General features: G+C 41.8%; 1 protein-coding gene across 4 annotated transcripts in view; it reads left to right on the forward strand.

The window, feature by feature from the left end:
- The window catches only part of TSPAN17 (tetraspanin 17), a 117,403-nt gene extending 107,870 nt beyond the window's left edge, over positions 1–9,533 (forward strand). For all 4 annotated transcript variants that reach the window (XM_073545084.1, XM_073545082.1, XM_073545081.1 and 1 more), the window contains one exon: positions 7,313–9,533. In XM_073545084.1, coding sequence (XP_073401185.1) covers positions 7,313–7,378 — 66 coding nt within the window. In that variant the 3' untranslated portion in view covers positions 7,379–9,533. The remainder of the gene's footprint in view (positions 1–7,312) is intronic.
- The last annotated feature ends 11,763 nt before the right edge of the window (positions 9,534–21,296 follow it).

The following is a 21,296-nucleotide window of genomic DNA, read 5'->3' on the forward strand; positions in this document are numbered from 1 at the left end:
TTTTTTTTGCCCCAGATTTTACATTGTCTCACTGGGAAATGGGTAAAAATGGCACCGAAATTTGTCCTACATTTTCTGCTGGAAGTAGAAATACCCTATATATGGCTGTACAGTAATGCTTAGCCACACGGTGAGACTCGGAAGGGACGGTAGAGCCTTTAGCCTCATGGAGCGCAGATTCTCCTAGAATAATTTGTGGTCTCCGTGAACAGAGCCCCTAAGTGTCAGAAGAGCGGAATCCCTCTCAAGTGACTCCTGCTTCTGGAGACATGTACCTGTGAATTAGGCAGGCTCTCATAGCTACAGAAATGCCTAACATGTGGACGATAAATGTTGTTTAGGTACACTGGGGCTCAGAAAGGAGGGGGGCATTTGGATTTGGGAGCGCTGATTTCCCTGGATTTTTCCTATTTTTTTTTTTTTTTTGTGGGGGGGGGGAGGGGGCATGGTGCTTTTTGAGGTAGTACAAAGGCCCCTGTGTTTCCATTGACAGATGATGGACCTGAGTGGGGACCTTTTTTGGGGGATTGAGTTGAAACTTTTATTGGGAACAGAATATTTGACAAAATGTTTGGCATCACATTTATCCTGCGCTCTACGTTGAGCACTTATATTGAAATTTCCATCTAAATCTCCGAGTAATTGGATTCAAATGAGGTTCCGAGAGATCCATAGACTGAGGCAGGTACTCTGGACTCCCTCTGGCCTCTATTCAGCAGTGTCCTTCTTTTCAGAAGTGCACAAAAGTGTGGCTGCCTAAATAGACACAATCGGATCACAGGTCAGACGGCATCCACAGTCCGCTGGGGGTTCAGTCTGAATCATGTATTTCAGAGATTTACATGGAAACCCCAATGTGAGCGCAGGATAAGTGTGAATCAGAGGCCTTACAGCGATCTTTGGGAGGCATAATAAACAAATCAACAGCAGGTGAAGAGTTTTTTCTAATTTTTATGCCATTCGTCATGTGCTATAAGTGATTACGCGACTTTATTCTTCAGGTCCATGCGATTACAGCGATACCAGATTTATATCGGGTTTTTTTGACGTTTGACTGCTGTCACACAATAAGACGCTTTTTATTGCAAAAACTAGTTTTGCAACGCCATATTTTGAGAGCTATAGTTTCTTCATATTTTATCCAACTGAGTCATATGAGGACTTGTTTTTTTGCAGGACGAGTTGATGTTTGGTATCGATGTTCAGACACATGTTTTTTTGATTGCTTTCTATTCCAATATTTGGGAGGCAGAATGAACAAGAAACAAAACAGCAATTCAGGATTAATTTTTTTTTTTTGGGTCGTTCCGCGTGTGGTAAAATTGATAAGGCTGCTTTATTTATTCTTCGGGGTAGATGGATTACAACAATACCAGTGTTACCTTTTTATGTTTTTGTGATTTTACACAATCAAAACTATTTTATAGAAAAAATTACTTTTGCATCACTTTATTATGAAAGCTTTAACTTTATTTTTCTGGTGATGGAGCTGTATGATGGCTTGTTTTTTGCAGGACAAGATTACTTCAGAGATACCGTTTTGTTTTTGTTTGTTTTTTTTTTATCCCGTATTATTCCACTTCTTGTTATTCTGATGACAAAGTGCAGTTTTTTACATTGTTTTTTTTTTTTTTTTACTGTGTTCACTGAAGGGGTTAACGAGTGTAACCGCTTTATAGGTTGGATTGCTCTGGACGCGGCGATACCAAATATGTGTACTCTTTTATGTTTGTTTCTGTGTTTACATAAATGTCCACAGTGAGAGGAAAAATGAAGGATGGCACTCACCATGTGGTTTCACCTTGCTTTATTCAATGCTGCACGGCAAAGGCACGGGAGACATGTGCAAGGCACGGACTACGGCCGTTCTGCGCTTCAACGGGTCCTGCTCAGATCGCCTCTATGTAGCAGAATTAGACTTGCTATGAGCGCCGACCACCGGGTGGCGCTCATAGCAATCCGGCATCAACAACCATAGAGGTCTTAAGGAGACCTCTGGTTGTCATGCCGACAACGGTGACCCGCGATCACTTAATGCGGGTCACCAGTGAGCGTATTTCCGGCCGAATGGCCGGAAGCGCTTGTTAAATGCCGCTGTCAGTTTGATTCCGTTCAGAGCAGCTGACATTCAAAACAGCTGACATGTTCCGGCTTTGAGGTGGGCTTACCCGCCAGAGCCCACATCAAAGCGGGGGGATACTGACATCGGACGTACTATACCGTCCGATGTCAGTAAGGGGTTAATACTTTGGCATTGATGACAGCCTGCGAACGTTTCTTGTAGCCATCAATAAACTTCTTGCACTTCTCAGCTGGTATTTTCTCCCACTCTTCCTTTGCCGTTTGTTCAAGCTCTTGTGTTTGTAGGGTTCTTTTTCTCAATTACGGTTTTCAGCTTTCCCCTAAAATTTTCAATGGGATTGAGGTCAGGACTCATGGCAGTCCATTTTTCTTTTTCAACCATTCCTGTGTACTTTTAGATTTTCGCTTTGGGTCAGTGTCTTGCTGAAGGACCTTTGATCTTTGACTGAAACCAAGTTTTCTTACACTGGGTATGACATTTCTTTCTTAAATCTATTCCTGTGATAAAGTCGAGGCCTCAGTACCAGATGCAGCAAAGCAACCCCACAGCATTATGAATCCTTCACCATGCTTTACTGTTGGTAGGGTGTTCTTTTCCTTATAAGCTACACTGCACCGTCTGTAAACAAACTGTTGCTTTGCATTGCCAAAAAGCTCTTTTTGTTTCATCTGTCCACAGGACAATTTTCCCTGAAGGATTGTGGTTTCTCATGGTAATTTTTGGCTAACATCAGTCCTTCTCTTTTATGTCTCTTCTTCAGCAATGGTTTCTTCCTTGGTGTTCACCCATAAAGCTGTGCTTGGTTTAGTGGGTGGCGTATGGTATTTGGGAAACCATGACCTCAGACTTTTTCAAGTTGGCCTTCAGGTCTTTGGATGTTTGATGTGGTGTTTTTTTCCACCATTCACACCAACCTTTGAAAACATCACTTGCCAATTTTCCTCTTTCCCTTCACATCTAGGTAGGGTCTAGACTGTTCCATACTTGGCAAACTTCTTAATAGCATTGCGCACTGTTGAAACTGCTATGCCAAGGTCTTTATAGATGGCCTTATACACTTTGAAAGTCTTGTTTGCTAACAATAGCTGTTCTGATGTCCTCAGACTGCTCTTTTGCCTTCACTATTATGACATAGGAATAGGGCCTACCTTGTGGCTTTCTAAAACACTGAGGTCATCATTCATTGGCTAATTCATGTAAAGGGTGCCAATACCAGTGTCGCAACAAACTTTAGGTTTTTCTATTTTTCCCTCCCATTATTTATTTTTTTAAATTATCATTTGCTCTTTTGGATTTAACACAAGTGCTCTATGCAAAAAAAACCTTTTTTATGGAGTTTTTTTTTTTTTTTCAGAAATTCCACATTATGTGCTTACACTTCTTGGGTGCCAATAACAATGATTAGGACTGTATGTGGATCGCCCTCGCACCCAGGATGGCGGGGTACTCGGTACCGGGCCCGTTGAGTTCAATGGGAGATGTCACGGCAGCTGTGACCCGGTCCATGGCCCTGGGCGTCTATTGTAAAAGGGAGGATATTTGAATGTGTGGATGATTAAAGTTTGAGTGAATGATTCGTGACGCCACCTGTGGTGTTCGGCAATGAAGATGTTAAGCCGATGCTGCAGACAGATCCTCTGGGACAGATGGTGTGGTGCAGCAATGATGTTGTGGCCCTCCACAGGTAGGGCAGTAGTCCCAGGGCAGTGTAGGTGAAGAGCTAGTCAGGAGAGCGTAATGGTGCGGCGTTAAGCACAGAGATGTAGCAGTGCTGAGTGGGTTGGCGCAGGAATAAGCAGAGGACACCAGGGCATGTAGTTCCAAAGCTTTACTCAGTCTGTTGTGCATACAGGTGCCCGCATCTGTGCCGTGTCCTCCAGGGCAGGAGCTCAGCCAACTTCCAGGCAAGATGAATTACACCATTCCAACACTCCGCCAACATCTGCCTTTCCTGAACGTCTCCCTCCTTAGCTCTTGTAGTGAAGTACTCACAGTACTGAGTTACACTGGAGTTCCTCCTTTCTGATGTTCTTAGAACTCTACTTGTACGGCAGACAACTGTAGCCTGCTTCGGGGACTCCTTGCTACTAAGTCCCGGCTCACTCACGTTGCTGTTCTGCCCCCAAGTCTTGTGTGAGAATAAAGTGGTGACAACTTCTATTCCTCCGGTGTCTGCTGCAGGACCATTAGTATCCATACAACCTCGGGGACCGGTCCCCGGCCATGCGCTTAGAACTTGAGGAAGGGCTCTGCTCTAAACCTAATCCTTAGTTCTCTTCTCCTTATGTTCTGTACAAAACTATCTTTCTTATGGAGAATTAGGCTTTCTGAATATCCCTTTCCTGTGCCAGCAGACCCAGGTCACTGAGGTCTGCTGCAGCACTTCCTTCAATCCATCCCACTCAGGGGATCTCCTCTCACAGACTGCCCTCGACAGACTGACTTAGTCCTAATGATCTCCCGCTCACTTGTGCAGACTAAGCTCCACCCACCTCCCAGCATTCTTTGTGTTCCAAGCAGGGAGCCACCAAAGGTGCTTTGCTACACTACCATGTTGTGTGGGATGCAGGTGTTGGAGTGTGGTCAGGGGTCTCCACCTTACCGGAATGGTGGGGTACCACACTTCAGGAGGAGGTGCAGTACCTCTGTGGTGACTGAACCCTCAGGGGCGCCACATATGTATAATACACGTGCTTCAGAATAAAACAAACAGATCTATTACTGTCCTATGCTACCATAGCCCTTTAAAATGAATATTCACTCCCCTTGCTTCCTCACACCACCAGGGGAGTTTTAATTAGTAGATTTTTTTATTTTTTTTTTAACTATTTTCTGCTACCTAGATTTGGGGTGCATCTTAAAGTCGCAAAATAAGGTAATAACTTATTTTTTTTCCCCCATTCTGGATAAATAATGATAGGGTTACAGAAACCGCAATACCAAATGTCTTTCTTTTAGAGGGGAGATGCAGGAACGTTACTTATGTATTAGTGTGTATTACATCATCCTGCCACAGCTGGCTTCAGGAAATATCTGATGGGCTGTAGCCTATGGCAGACCTGAAGGCGATTGTGAGACCATTGGTTGCCATAGTAACCCGTCTGTACCACGTGAGTGCTCTTCCTCTGTCAAACACCTCATGCCACAGTTACTATTGAGAGCGGCATATTCGTGGTTAAACTGCGGAGATAGAAGAGAACACAGCAGTTAAAGCTGGAGCATGGCTGTGGCTGTACAAAGCCATCAGTATGACTTACATATCCGTCACGGAGCACAACGTGACATGCTTTTAGGACTGTTCTGTACGTTATGTAGTGTTAGGGGTTAATATCCATTTGCCACCTTCATTAGGGGCTTTATTGTGCAGACACCGGCCGTGTGCTCAGAATTTGGTTCTTTTGTTTTATTCCTGTTAGTAGCTCAGCACTCCATCCCTATACCATAGAGGAAACATTGCATAAAAGTAAGAAAGAGGCAATCTGATGTTAAAAACCAGTATTGTCATTTGTGCCTGGCATTCTGCAAATAAATTCATGAACGCTAATGACTGTAAAGTGGACCCGTATTATGTATTTTTACAAAGTGTTTTGTGGATAAGTATTCATTCCTGTGGATAAAGTCCTTTTTAGAAAGCTTTCATCAGATGTTAATGAAAGGCTTTCCCACACAATGCCCTAGGTAAAGTAGATTTACGACCACTCAATATGCAGAATGTTATAGGAAGTCCTTTAGAAGTACAGCAAATGAAAATAACAAAAATAAGACACACAGCTTTAGAAAACGTGTGGCAATGTAGGATGTGTTAAATCATATATGGTGACTGTTTACAAGATGCATTAAAGGAAATCTGTCAGTATGATCAATCCTCTAAATCTATATGGGCATGTAGGTCTTATGTAACTGAATAACATGATACTTTGAAATAAGACATCAAATCACAAATATTAAAGAGGCACCCACTTTTTTTATATACCGTTTCTACTCAAGTATAAGCTGAGACACCTAGTTTTGCTATGAAAAACTGGGTAAGCTTATTAACTAGAGTATAGTCCGGGTATACATTTCGAGTATAATCCGGGTATACATTGTCCCCTCATTCCTGTCCTGGTATGCATGGCTCCCCCGTCTGTCCTTGTCTGCATGGCTCCTTATCCCCTATCTTTGTATGCATGGCTCCGCCGTTCCTATCCTTGTATGCATAGTTCCTTATCCCCTGTGCTTTTATGTATGGCTCCCCCTGTTACTATCCTTGTATGCATAGTTCCTTATCCCCTGTCCTTTTATGCATGGCTCCCCCTGTTACTATCCTTGTATGCATAGTTCCTTATCCCCTGTCCTTTTATGCATGGCTCCCCCGTTCCTATCCTTGTATGCCTGGTTCCTTATCCCCTGTCCTTTTATGCATGGCTCCCCCGTTCCTATCCTTTAATGCATGGGTCCTTATCCCCTTTTCTTGTATGCATGTTTAAAAAAAAAAACAACTCCCTACTCCCCTTCCTGCGCTCCTTTGCAGCATTTCCTTACGGTGCCAGCAGCTTTTCCTGCCAAGCGATCACGTGGCCCTGCTCAGTAAGGTAACGAATATTCACTCCATGCTTATGGGAGTGGAGAAGTGTGCATATTCATTGCCTTAATGACCTGGGCCACGTGATGGCTCAGCCGCAGATGCTGCTGGCGCTGTAATCAACAAGATGCAGCGAGGGCGCGCAGGAAGGTGAGTAGATGTCTTCTGGAAGCCGGCGGCTGCGGGTTTCACTGTGCGTGCTCTAAGAGAAATGAATATTCATTTCTCATTACAGCCGCAGCCGCTGACTCCTGCTTCCTGAGACCCGCTACTCAATCTCACAGGCAGACAGGGTTACAGCAGAGGTGTGAGAGCTGCTGTTTCTAATTTTTGTTATGAGACATTTCAGTTCTCCTGTTCTGTGTTAGTTCCATGTCTCGCCCTGGTAACTCCCCCTCCTGTAAAATAATCTCTGGAGGCAGATTCTCATGCAGATTAGCATCCAGCCCATAGTCCTGAACAGCTCATTTACATATAAGAAAAACCTGGATTACTTTGGAATAAGACCTCCGATATTGCAGATATCAAGGTATCATTTTATTCATCTCCCTATGACCTACATGCCCATATAGACTGCTTAGGAGGGTTGATCTTACTGACTGATTCCCTTTTATATATCGCATATTTTATCTTTTTAATGTCATTTGTTTTTCCCCCTCTTCTAGATTTTTGGCATCTGCTTGGCTCAGAATCTAATTAGCGATATTAGAGCTGTGAAGGCAAACTGGTGACATACTGCCCTGTGTGCCCCTCAGCCTGGCCACTATGGACACTGGAGCCTGCCTTATGGGACTGCACTGTAACATCACAGAGACTCAGCAATGGACTTTCACAGGAATGTCCCTTCTCTCAATAGTATTTTGTGGCAAGTTATTGGGACAAAGTTGGTCATACCTCTTTTATTTTTCCTTCTGCTGTGTGGGGAGCGATGCCATATTGTGTGACTTACTTTCCCACTTCCTGCCTGGGCTTCCTTCCCTCCCTGGGTATGGAGGGGCTGGCATTGGAAGCCATGGTGTAAATAAGTGCATGTACGATAAAGGGCAGCGTGACAGTGATTTATATTTATAAATATAGTATATATATCTATATAACAAGATGAAAAGACTCAGCACACCATTTCAACCTACTTCTGATGAAGGCCTCAATGTGGTGGAGCGCAGGGGACCTTTCCTGGCACATGATTGCTTCATGGTGTTTGGTGCCGGAAGACACTTGCCTGTTATTGTCAAAACACTGGAGCTGTAGCAGCCTAATGGTTTGCATTACTGAATCGTTCAGCACCCAGGGCTGCGCATGAAAATTTGACTAAAGGTATTTTTGCTTAGTTTTATCATTTGTTCCAGGCAGGTATTTTCTGTGTTTTATAAGAAGAGTATCGGAAATGCCAGCACACTGAAGAGAGCCGTGGAATAGGTCTCCCGAGATATAGGCTGACTTATTAGCCAGCTGTGACGAACGTGTTGCCACCCTTTTTATAAGATGACCTTTAAAGCCACAGTACCTACTGCAGTGAATATTCCTATCCCCTGTAATACATGACATTTGAATGTGCACTCATTGATCAATCCACCCACCTGACAGCCATGAACACGAAGGTTATCCTACTAAGTGTATATGCCAATGTATGGGTTGTTCGCTAAAGTCTTAATGGACCATTGTTTTATTGGGATGCCTACATCCAGCTGCATTCCCACTTTGGTGGATCCAAACTGGAGGACCGCACAAGAACAACCACCTGCCTGCTGGCTGACTTGGTGGCTCTCAATTTTTTTATATCTTTTGTTGATGAGAATGACCAGGTCTTGCCCATGCCATTGTCAACGCTCTTCATGTCTTATTTTAAGTTTGTGTGTTCTGAGATAAGATTCTGTGTTTTCTTCTGTCTGGGCCTAAAGCACATACATCCAGTAACTCCTTGCAACTGATGTGCGCCTCTGACCAGATTTATTGGACACCTTTGCGTTCCATAAATGTTCAGCGTGCCTATATGGTTACCTCCTTCAAAGCTACATGGAGATAATGTCATTCCGGATAGTAAATCTTTATTTTGCTAGTGTTTGCTAGAACTGGACAGAATGTGAGCACTAAGATGGAGATTAGAGACCACAATCTCCATTTTATATTTGCTTTATTTTTAGCCAGGTACATTTACTTCAATGATGGAGAAAGTTTTATTGGTCTAGTTAGATATTTATCAAGAGGGATCATAGGTATTTGATTCCACAGCCCAGTACGCTGCCTATAACATTATCACAGTGTGTACTACAACCAACATGATTTCTAGGACTAGTCTACATTCCTGCCCTGTGCTTTTCCTGATATCTATGCATAGCCTGTAATTAATCGGATGGAAAGTTCCATGTCACCTACCTCTACTACACAGCCTATCTACTGAAGAGTATGGACACTGAAGAGTTAAGAGCGCCATATGGGGTGAATTCAAGAATTACCCCTGGTTAGCTTCAATTACTTGTGGGGGGGTATAATATTGGAAATCTCTGGGTTTTCTAGCAAGAAATACCTGCTGATATGGCCACGCTAGTCTTCACATGTGTGACTGTTTCCTCCCCAGTCACAACTTTTATTCTAGTGCCCCAGATTGCATTTCTAGCTAGCTAAGACGTTAGCTCGGTGAAGCCTTTTATTTCTCCAGCAGCAGATGTCTGGTTAAATGCTGTTTATTTGTTTTGTCTTGTGTCCCTAAAAATTGTGAATGTTTTCAGAATGTGTGATCGGAGAAGTTACAGTTCTGAAATGAGCAGAAGTCACGTCCCCTACCGTCCACACGTCACACTGCTGCAGCAGAGTTCAGCGGATAGTCAGGAATTCGCGGTGCAATGTTACTGTACAAATTGTTTATGAAAATAAAGTTTACAAAACTTGTTTTCTGGGCTCTTTGTCACTGTGGAACAAGAACATGCTGCTGCCACTAGAGGGCGGTAGCACCTTGCATTAAAATATTCACTGACCCTTAGAAGAAAGTCTGCGGGTATTTTCTACAGAACTCTGATTTGGAGATTATTTAACTACAATTTTAATTAAGTTCTTTTCACCCTTTTTATTATCAGATGGAAAGAAACATGATCTGCTGTAGTGATAAAAAAAAAAACTGCAGAATTCTATAAATTCAATCATGCAGTACCTTCTGTACGCCTTACAATTATAATAGGCATTTTTGTTTTCCTATGAATAGTTTGAGAATCTTCTATATGGTTTATTTTATCCAGCATTCTCATGTCATGTGCCATACAGTTGTGCTCAAAAGTTTACATACCCCGACAGAATTTTTGCTTTCTTAGCTTTTTTTTTTTTTTTAGATAATATGAATGATGACCCCAAAACTTTTTCTCCACTCATGGTTAGTGGTTGGGTGAAGCCATTTATTGTCAAACAACTGTTTTCTATTTTTAAATTATAATGACAACCCAAGACATCATGGTGATTTTGGCCTGATAACATGCACAAAAGTTGACATAAATGGGTTTGAATGACTGCTAAAGATAGTCACCTATGACGTGTTTGCTTGTAATCAGTGTGTCTGCATAAAAGCTGAGTGAGTTTCTGGGATCCAGACAGACTTGCATCTTTCATCCAGCCACTGACGTTTCTGGATTGTGAGTAATGGGAAAAGCATAAGAATTGTCAACGGATCTACAGGAAAAGGTAGTTGAACTGTATAAAACAGGAAAGGGATACAAAAAGATATCCAAGGAATTGATAATATCTGTCAGCAGCATTCAAACTGTGATTAACAAACAGAAAATCAGGGGCTATGTAAAAACAAAACTACGGTCAGATGGACCAACAAGTGCCATCCACAACTGACAGGAAAATTGTTTGGGATGCAAAGTAAAACCCACAAATGACATCAGCTGAAATACTGGACTCTCTGAAAACTAGCCGTTTGGCTGTTTCAAGATGCACAATAAGGAGGCACTTGAAGAAAAATGGGCTGCATGTTCGAGTCATCAAAAGAAAGCCATTATTTTGCAAATGCCACAAAATATCTTGCCTACAATATGCAAAACCGCAGAGAGAAAAGCCTCAAAACTTCTGGAACAAGGTAATTTGGAGTCATGAGACCAAAATTGAACTTTTTGTCCACAACCATAAACGATACATTAGGAGAGAGGTCAACAAGGTCTATGATTAAAGGAACACCATTCCTACTGTAAAGCACGGAGATGGATCGCTGATGTTTTGGGGATGTGTGAACTACAAAGGCACAGGAAACTTGGCCAAAGTTGACGGACAGACGAATGCAGCACGTTATCAGCAAATACTGGAGGCAGATTTGCAATCAACCCGGAAGCTGCACATGCGACGCACTTGGACGTTCCAACATGACAATCCAAATCCCAAGGCCAAGTCGACTTGTCATTGGCTACAGCAGAACAATGTGAAGGTTCTGGAGTGGCCATCTCAGACTCCTGACCTCAATATCATTGAGCCACTCTGGGGAGATCTCAGTTCATGCTAGATAGCTCAGGAACTGTAGGCTTTTTGCCCAGAAGAGTGGGCAGCTTTACCATCTGAGAAAACAAAGAACCTCATCCACAACTACCACAAAAGACTTGTAGCTGTCATTGATGTTAGAGGGGGCAATACACAGTGTTAAAAAATGGGGTATGTCAACTTTTGATCAGGGTCATTTGGATGTTTTGGGTTGTCATTATGATTTAAAAAGAGAAAACACAATAGTTTGACATTAAATGGCTTTACCCAACCACTAAACATGAGTGAAGAAAAAAATAATTGGTGTTGTCATTCATATTCTCTGAAAAAAGGCCAAGAAAGCAAAAATTCTGCCTGGGTATGTAAACTTTTGAGCACAACTGTACATATTGCTAAAAATGGATAAAACCAGCATTCCTATAGTGTGCAATCAATACACAGGGTGCATATGTGCCAAAATGCAAACATATAAGGTACTTGGTTAATTTTCATCAAACTGTGTAGGTTGTCCAGTAGTCTAAGTCCTGGTTAGGCACATAGAAATCTGAGTCATTAGCGTTTAGCAACTCTATAGACTAGGGATGTCGAACCTTTTAGAGATCAAATGACCAAAATGAAACCCAAACCCCACTTATTTATCTCAAAGTGCCAACACAGCAATTTAACTGAATACTGAGGTTTTAGTTTAGAAAAACAACTCGTACATTAGCATCATTGTCTTGAATGAAGAACATAATAGAACTTTCAATGATGCTAACAACTTTTTATTGAAAGGTAAAAGTTTGCATTTGATGTGCTTCTCTGAAAAGTCATACTGTAGGTATTCTGAAAGCACTGTACTGGTACTCTCCTGCAAACACTGTTATGGGTGCTCTCAGGATGGCACTGTTATGGATACTCTACAGCAGGCACTGTTATGGGTGCTCTCAGGATAGCACTGTTATGGGTACTCTCCTGCAAACACTGTTTTGGTGCTCTCAGGATGGCATAGTTATGGATACTCTCCAGCAAACACTGTTGTGGGTACTCTTCAGAAGGCACTGTGTACTGTCCTTGGCTCCAGCACAAGTCACTCTGTTGGTCTTCAGCTAGACAGAGTAGTAATATTCATTGGCCACTTGACTACTGAGGCCTGTTGCAGGGCCTCAGCAGAAGCACATCTAGTGCTAGTGGTCAGGTGACCAAAGAATGGATGACATTATTTTTTGTCCTGCTAGAGACTACTAAAGCAGCTTGTGCTAGACCAGGAGTGGGAATCCTTTTTTCTTCCAAGGGCTATTTGGATATTTATAACTTAATTTGATATGACCCCAGAACTAACAACTAGGACCCCCGGCAGTGCAGAAACCTCACCAGAATCTCTAACCGTACAGAAATACAACAGTACAACCCCAATCAGACAAACAGAATCAACCCTCATCAGTTCAGAATTGCATCACTAGAACCAACAATACATGGTATATCAATTGTAATATCCCATTACAACTTTACATGGGGCTATCACATGAATCTACAGCTCCCAGTAAGTCAATAACTCCCAGCATCTTCTTTCCATTGTTATCAGTCATTATCAGAATGTGGACCATAGAAGAACCACAGTACTGATGAGAAATAGTATCACAAATAAACATTTACATCCAGGTACCTTTTATAGATATCTCTTGTTGGACTTTTCACAGCCACAGCTCATCTCTGCATACTTCCCTTTTCTCTGGACTTCTGCGAAACATCTTGACATGCTGCCCTTAAAAATAGTGTTATAATGCTCCTTAATAAAAAATATTTGCCCTATACTGAGCACCTCAATAAATAAGTGCCCCTCGCTATATTCCCTGTACAAAATATGACCAACACACTCTCCCTCTTATGGTAATGTCTCCAAACTATTTCCCTCAGTCGTCCCTTCACAAATTTCTCCTTCCCTCATACTGTTTCCTCACATCCCCCCCTGTTAACCACACTGTCTCCTCAGATATTTAATCCCTCGCAATTCATATTGTATCTTCACACATCCCCCCCGCTCCCCATACAGTGTCTGCACCCATCCTCTTCCCTCACCATACATTCCGTCCCATCCCTTGCTTTTCATATTGTCTGCACCCATCCCCTCCATTGCTTCACATTCTGTCCTAAAATTTCTCCTATCACTCCCTATACTCTGTGCATCCATCCCTTCCCTCACTATCCATACTGTGAATTCAAATTTCTCCCTTGCTGCCCATACTGTCTGTAACCACCCTCTCCCTTACATTTCCCCATACATGCCTCCAACATCTGCCCCACATGCTGTGTCTGCACCAGTTTCTTCCCTCAAAACACTGTGTTCCCAAATTTCTGCTTTGCTTCCCAGATTTTGAAGTGCAATTCACCAGAAAATTACCTTGTGTGCACATACCCTTAGGCCACGTTCAGTATTTACCAGACAGGCCTAAATGCATCTGCACTAATACAGGGTGCAGCGGACCTAAATAAAATGGCAGCTGCACAGGTGCATAAATACCAAAAGAAACAGCCAGCCTACAATCGGATTGGCCGTATGGTACACCAGTGCAGAGGAAATAATCCGCATGTGGCAGTGTTCACACAGGGAATGCAGAGCTTCTTGTTCACAACCTCTTAGTAACACCATATAGGGGGGCTGCCCAGTGTTAACTAGAATGCATCCCATGTGAACAGAGGCCACAAGTTTTCAGAACCATTTGGGCCCAACTGCACCCTGAAAGAAATCAAAAAAGTGCACAAAAAACATCAATATATGTAAGGTATTGGTTGATATTAAGGCCTTAATACGGAAGCTGGCAAACTGCGTCAAAGTTCCTTACACTTGCCAGTCCTACTCTAACATGAAAACCTCAAAAAGAGGAAAAAAATCCTCCAAAAAATTAAGATGCAAACCAGACAGTCCTAAATGCATCTGCACTAATACAGCGTGCAGCGGACCCAAGTAAAATGGCAGCTGCACAGGTGCATAAATACCAAATGAAACAGCCAGCCTACAATCAGGGATTGGCCGTGTGGTACACCAATGCAGAAGAAATAATCCGCATGTGGCAGTGTTCACACAGGGAATGCAGGGCTTCTGGTTCACGTTCAGTATTTGTAAACCATAACCAGGAGTGGGTGAAAAATGCAGAAGTGGTGTGCATCTGATTGTGCAATTTGTGATTTTGACTTGCAAAATCTGATGTTAAAAACTGACCCTATACTAAACATGTGAATGTGGCTTTAGTCTGGTTTCAGACATCTATCTGTGATGTCCAGTTCAGCTTTGGATCTCCCAGCCTGATTTAACACCCTTATGCATGCCTCCGAGGTGGTTGTGTTTGGATCAGGTGCATAAAAAAATTAATCTTCAACTTCATCAGGTTTTAATACTAAAAACACAGCAAAACCTGATACCTGTGGGTTTTTTTTTTTTGCACCACTCATTGCTTTCAATGGGTGAAAAATGCTGCAAAAACATTGAAAGAAGTGACATGCTGCATTTTGCAAAAATGCTGCTTTTTGATAAGACAATCAGGAAAAAAAAAAGTGCGTATGAGATTTTTGTATTCTCATCGATGTTGCTGGTACTGTGACGCACAGCTGAAAATTTGCATAACAAAATGCTGCAGAAACGCAATGTGTATAGTATAGTTTACTGAAAGATTAGCTTGTTTTTTTTTTCTTCTAAGCTTGCATAAAAGCAGGTCTTTTCCTAGCAATGTACAGTATTAGAGAGAACTGCATGTATTGCAGGAAGTATCAAAAATAGAAATTCACTTGAAAGTTTAACTTAACCTTAAAAGGAGTCTGCAACCCACAAGTGGGCTATACAGTGTTGTAGGGGACTTAACCCTAAGACTTTAGTGCACAGATACACTTCTGTTTTGCATATTGAAGCTCTTCCTCAGCTTCTGACTGACACTGATCACTTTGCAGAATGAGGCTGGCGTGTGTGGCCATGCGGTTTCCTACTTTTCCTCTTCTGATGCCACTCTTTACATGAATTACGCCCAAAAGGGCCGAAGGGAAGAAAGAACCTCAATATGAAGATGTGGAGTCTTAACGATGCCAACCTAGGGTGCACCGTCTCATTTGTATATGAATTAAAAGTTGTTTGCTCAGGCAAGGTAGTAGTAACAGATACAGAGCTGGTGTGGTTTTTATAGGGGCTAAATCCCCTACAACACTGTAACCTTCGGCCACAATCCATATGGGTAAAGGCTCATATACACCATGTAGTATTGACAAAAAAACATAAAATGCAAGCAAAAATATATGATAAAATATTAATGCATACTAAGACAAAAAATAGCCCACTATAATATTGAAACCTCACAGGTAAGTAAAAAGAAACGGGGACACTTGGTAACTTGCCTTGCTATTAGTAAAATTAGAAGAAAAATAGACATACATACATATTTGGAAAGTAAGGCAAGGAGTGGATCATGCAAGTGCAGTCCTAGTATGCCTTTGAAAAAGATTTCTATTACATACAGTTGTGTGAAAGTGTTAGTCCCCTTTCTGATTTCCTATTCTTTTGCATGTTTGACCCACTAATATATTAGAAGATAAAACATGTACCGTAAACACAAAATGCGGTTTTTAGATGAAGGTCTTAAGGGAAAAATAAATCCAAACCTACAGGGCCCTGTGTGAAAAAGTAATTTATCTCCCCTTAAAACGTAAATCAACTTATCACATCTTTGGGAAGCAGAGTTCAAATTCCCTAGCCACACCCAGGCCTGATAACTGCCACACTGATTTGCCATCAAGAAATCACTTAAATAGGACCTGCCTCACAAAGTGAAGTAGACCAATAGATCCTCAAATGCTAGACATTATGCCACAATGCAAAGAAATTCTGTTAAGAAATGAGAAACAAAGTAATAGATCTACCAGGCTGGAAAAGGTTATAAAGCCATTTCTAACGCTTTGGGACTCCAGCGAACCACACTGTGAGCCATTATCTACAAATGGTGAAAACACGGAACAGTGGTGAACCATCCCAGAAGTGGCCAGCCGACCTAAATTACCCCAAAAGTGCCAGAATGACTCACCCAAGAGGTCACAAAACAACATCCAAAGAACTGCAGGCCTCACTTGCTTCAGTTAAGGTTCATGACTCCATCATAAGAAACTGGGCAAAAATGGCCTACATGGCAGCGTTCCAAGACGAAAATCATTGCTGAGCAATAAGAAAATAAAGATGCGTCTCAGTTTTGCCAGAAAACATCTTGATGATCCCCAAGACGTTTGAGAGAATACTCTATGGACTGAACAGACAAAAGTTGAACTTTTTGGAAGGTGTACAGTATCAGAAAAGGAACATCTATTTATTTATGATACATGAACATGATACCAAAAGTAAAATGTGGTGGTGGTAGTGTGATGGTTTAGGGCTGTTTTGCGTCCTCCAAGATGGCACTTCCTGTGCTGTAACATCTATCAGATCACCGCTGCTACTGTGCCATCTTGCTAGAGAAAAAAAATTGTCTCCACTAAGATGGCACTGGCTATGCCAGCGTAGTATCATCTATTGGCGATCCGGTAGATGCTACTGTACAGGCGGTGGCATCTTGGAGGAGGCTTTTTTTTTTCTAGCAAGAGGGCGTCGCCTGCACAGTAGCAGCTATCAGATCACCGATAGTTGCTATTGCACAGGCGCGGCCAGCGCCATTTTAAAACTTTTTTTTCAGAATTTATTGATGCCATCAAAAAGAATAAATGTACAATATGGATGCGATTATGGTGCAGCACAGTCGTCGCCGTGAGCAACTGCCTTCATAAGGGGATTTAAAAAAAAATATGTAAACTAGAGGGCAGGTCAGTGAGGGATCAGTGACCTGTCAGAAGCCATACTGGTGAATACCTAAGAAGAGCACCACATGAAGACCCTTCCACAGGCCATCCCAAAGCACGAGCATACAGTGCCGGCAAAAAAAACCATTACACTTGCGCAGCAAAAAAAAACTTTACATATAAAATCCACATCATAATTTCACTTTTTAAAAGTGTACACAATGGGGGAGATAATAAAAAACTGTCTAATATTAAAGCTGGCTTTGTTGCAAATATCAACCAATCAACGCTCAGTTTTCACTTCTCTGGTAAAGCGAAAGCTGCACTCTGATTGGTTGTTATGTGCAGCTCAGCCAGTTTTGCTATTAGGCAGTCTTTTATTATCTCCCTCAGTTTTTTATTATCTCCCACAATGAGTCGAAAAAAGCTTAAAATGGAAGAGAAATCCCGTGCCTTGACTCTGCTCGAGAAGGGGGATTCGGTGATTGCTGTAGCTAGAGATCTGGGAGTGTCAAGAGAAGCAATTTATCAACTGAAGCGGTCAGCGGCATCATTGCCTCCTGGGATGGTACCGCAGAGGAAGTCAGGCTCTGGCGCACCTAAGAAGACTTCACCAAGGACTGATAAGCTTCTGAAGCGTGAAGTGATGTCATATCCTTCTATAACTGCTGTTGAACTAAAAAACAAGTACCCTATGCTCCTCCAGAACATCGCAACTAGGACAATTCGTCACCGCCTGCAGAAGGACCTGGGTCTACCAAGTTGCCGTGCCGCAAAGAAGCCCCTGCTCACAGGAGCAATGAAGAAGAAAAGGCTTGCCTTGTGTAAGAAATATCAAGATTCCACATCTGAAGAGTGGAGGAAAGTGATGTTTAGTGATGAGAGCACTTTCAGGCTGGTCAGGGGAGGCTCAAAGGTTGTGCGTCGTCCGAGTACCGTGTCTCGGTATGACCCAAAATATACAGTTAAGACTGTTAAACACCCTGACAGTGTGATGGTGTGGGGTGCATTCAGTGGAAGCATGGGCAGGGCAGGTTTGTACTTCCTTCCCAAGAATGTAATTCTGAAAGCAAGCAATTATATTACTGTTTTGGAAGAACACATGCTTACTTTTTGGGTCATACATCAGTGTGATTACTTTATGCATGATAGAGCCCCTGTCCACAAAGCCAAGGCCGTGAGAAAGTTTCAAAGTGAGATAATGATAACATCATTTTAGAGTGGCCAGGTAATTCCCCTGACCTTAACCCCATAGAAAATGCCTGGAATTTAATGAAAAGCAAGGTTCAAGAGACACGACGCAGCAACATCAACAATCTAAAGGAGGTGCTGAAGATACTGTGGGTAAACATGGTCTCCACATACTTAGCCAGCCTTGCTGAATCCATGCCTAAACGACTGCAGATGGTGATAAAATGTAAGGGTGACATGACAAAATACAAATTGTAATAAAGTATCCACAATAAACCACTTGAATCCACTTGAATATTAAGATTTTGTGGTTTCATTGAACTTGTAAAGATTTTTTTTTGCCGGCACTGTATCATTACCTCAAAACTAGAAAGACAAAACAACAACCACCAGACGGATTTCATCAACCAAGATATCAATTTAATCAGTATATCTGTGCCAACATGACACTATCTATAGGTTACTCAGTATAATCCTGCTGACAGGTTACCTTTAAGAAAAACAAAATTAAGAGTTTAGCATCTCCTAGTCAAGTCCTGACCTTAATACAATTGAGATGCTGTTGCATGACCTTAAAAAGGTGGTTCATGCTTGGAAACACTCCAATAAAGCTGAATTACAACAATTCTGCAAAGTGAGTGGCCCAAAGTTCCTTTAGAGCGTTGTAAATTACCCATTCCCATGTATCGCAAACTCTTGAATGCAGTTGCTGCTACGGGTGGACCAATCAGTTATAAGGTTTAGGGAGCAATCACTTTTTCACACTTCCCTGTAGGTTTGGATATCTATTTCCCTTAATAATAAAGATTTTTATTTGAAAACTGCATTTGTGGTTACTTGTTATCTTTGTCCAATATTTAAGTTTGGTGATCTGAAACATTTAACCCCTTAGTGACCAAGCCAATTTTTACAATTCTGACTGTCACTTTATAAGGTTAAGGCTCTGGAATGCTTCAATGGATTCCACTGATTCTGAGACTGTTTTTTCATGACATATTGTACTTTATGTTAGTGGAAAAATTTCTTTGCTATGACTTGCGTTTATTTATGAAAAAAAGACAGAAATTTGGCAAATTTAGGAAAGTTTGCAAACTTTTAATTTTTGTGCCCTTAAATAAAAAAAATCAGCAAGTTGTCACACAAAATAGTTAATAAATAACATTTCCCACATGTGAACTTTACATCGGCACAATTGTGGAAAAAAATTTTTGTTAGGACGTTAAGAAGGTTAAAATTTGACCAGCGATTTCTCATTTTTCCAACAAAATTTGCTAAACCATTTTTTTAAGACCACCTCACATTTCGAGTTTGGGGGTCAATTTGACAGAAAATACCCAAAAGTGACACCATTTTAAAAACCACCCCTCAAGGTACTCAAAACCACATTCAATAAGTTTTATTACCCCTTCGGGTACTTCACGAGAACTACAGCAATGTCAAAGGAAAAAATAAATATTTTAATTTTTCACAAAATATTTACTTTAGACCAAAACTTTTTTATTTTCACAAGGATATCAGGAGAAAATGGACCACAAAATTTGTTGTGCATTTTCTCTAGAGTATGCCAATATCCTGTATGTGGGGGAAAACCACTGTTTGGGTGCATGGCAGGCCTCAGAAGGGAGGGAGCACCATTTGACTTTTTGAACGCAAAATTAGTTGGAATTAATGGTGGGCACCATGTCTCATTTGGAGACCCCCTGATGCACCTAAACAGTGAACCCCCCCCAATTTTAACCAACCATAACAGCCCTAACCACAACCCTAACTGTAACACCAACACAACCCTATCCCTAGCTCTGAACCCAACCCTAACCCTAGCCCCAACCCTAACTGCAACTACTATTTTTTTTTTATTTTGATCACTGTAATAGACCCTATTAGAGTGATCAAAATCAACCAATAGGAAAAATCTATTGTTGCCGGGTACCGGCTGGCAGATCTCGGTGGGCACTAGGGTGACCGCAAAAAATCGATGTCGGAATTTTGTCCGTCTGGACCCCACAAAACGATTCCCCTTTCCAGATATTGAGATAGCCAAAATTTGAGCTCGATCAAATGACGTTAACCCGTGCCGCTCGTCGCTCAAAGTTTGAAAAAATCCAAATTGAGGTATTTTAAGATTTAGGTATTTTGCATAGTCTGTTAGACTATAAAGAATGTGACAACAACATTGCAGAAATAGCCCTGACCAAACTTTCGAACCATTTGTGGTATTTGAATGCAGAGTTGGTGGGATTATCGTTTTTTGATCCCACCATTACAGACAATGAAAAGTTGTTAATGGCTAATAAATTGCTCAGTAGCACAGATGAACCATCAGAGCACGCTAGGGTTGTAAATCCAAAAGTTAGGAAAGAAAAATTAAAAGAGGTAGGAAGTAACCGACTTTAACGACCTTCTGACAAAAGATGAAGAACAAAAGCAATATGTCCTGCAAGTTGTAAGCAAATGCCGAGCATTATATTCTGACGTTTCAAAAACTACTTTAACAAAAGCTCTAGAATAGATTAGATAACTATGTAAAATTATCAACTCATGTAGGTTAGCATGCTCTGATGGTTCATCTGTGCTACTGAGCAATTTATTAGCCATTAACAACTTTTCATTGTCTGTAATGGTGGGATCAAAAAACGATAATCCCACCAACTCTGCATTCAAATACCACAAATGATTCGAAAATTTGGTCAGGGCTATTTCTGCAATGTTGTTGTCACATTCTTTATAGTCTAACAGACTATGCAAAATACCTAAATCTTAAAATACCTCAATTTGGATTTTTTCAAACTTTGAGCGACGAGCGGCACGGGTTAACGTCGTTTGATCGAGCTCAAATTTTGGCTCTCTCAATATCTGGAAAGGGGAATCGTTTTGTGGGGTCCAGACGAACAAGATTCTGACATTTTTTCCCCCCCATATGAGATCCGGTCACCCTAGTGGGCACACTGCGCATGTGCCCGCCATTTTCTTCCAGGAGGAAGGCGCCGGCGGACAGAGCCGGAGGGTCCAGAGATGACAGACGTAGTGTGGGGGCTCGGGGGGGCCCCATTTCTCCTCTGGTATGCTAGATAATCAGGAGAGAGAGCAATGAATGGGAAATCAGACTTATTTTTTTGCGATCGCCATTGTTCGGTGAATAATGGCGATCACAAGACTGGGGATGGTAAAAACCGACCCAAATCATGTTCTCTGGGGTCTCAACTACCCCCGGTAGCC

This window comes from Dendrobates tinctorius, unplaced genomic scaffold, assembly GCF_039654945.1.
Source record: "Dendrobates tinctorius isolate UK_male_01 unplaced genomic scaffold, ASM3965494v1 ptg000139l, whole genome shotgun sequence".
Lineage (NCBI taxonomy): Eukaryota > Metazoa > Chordata > Amphibia > Anura > Dendrobatidae > Dendrobates > Dendrobates tinctorius.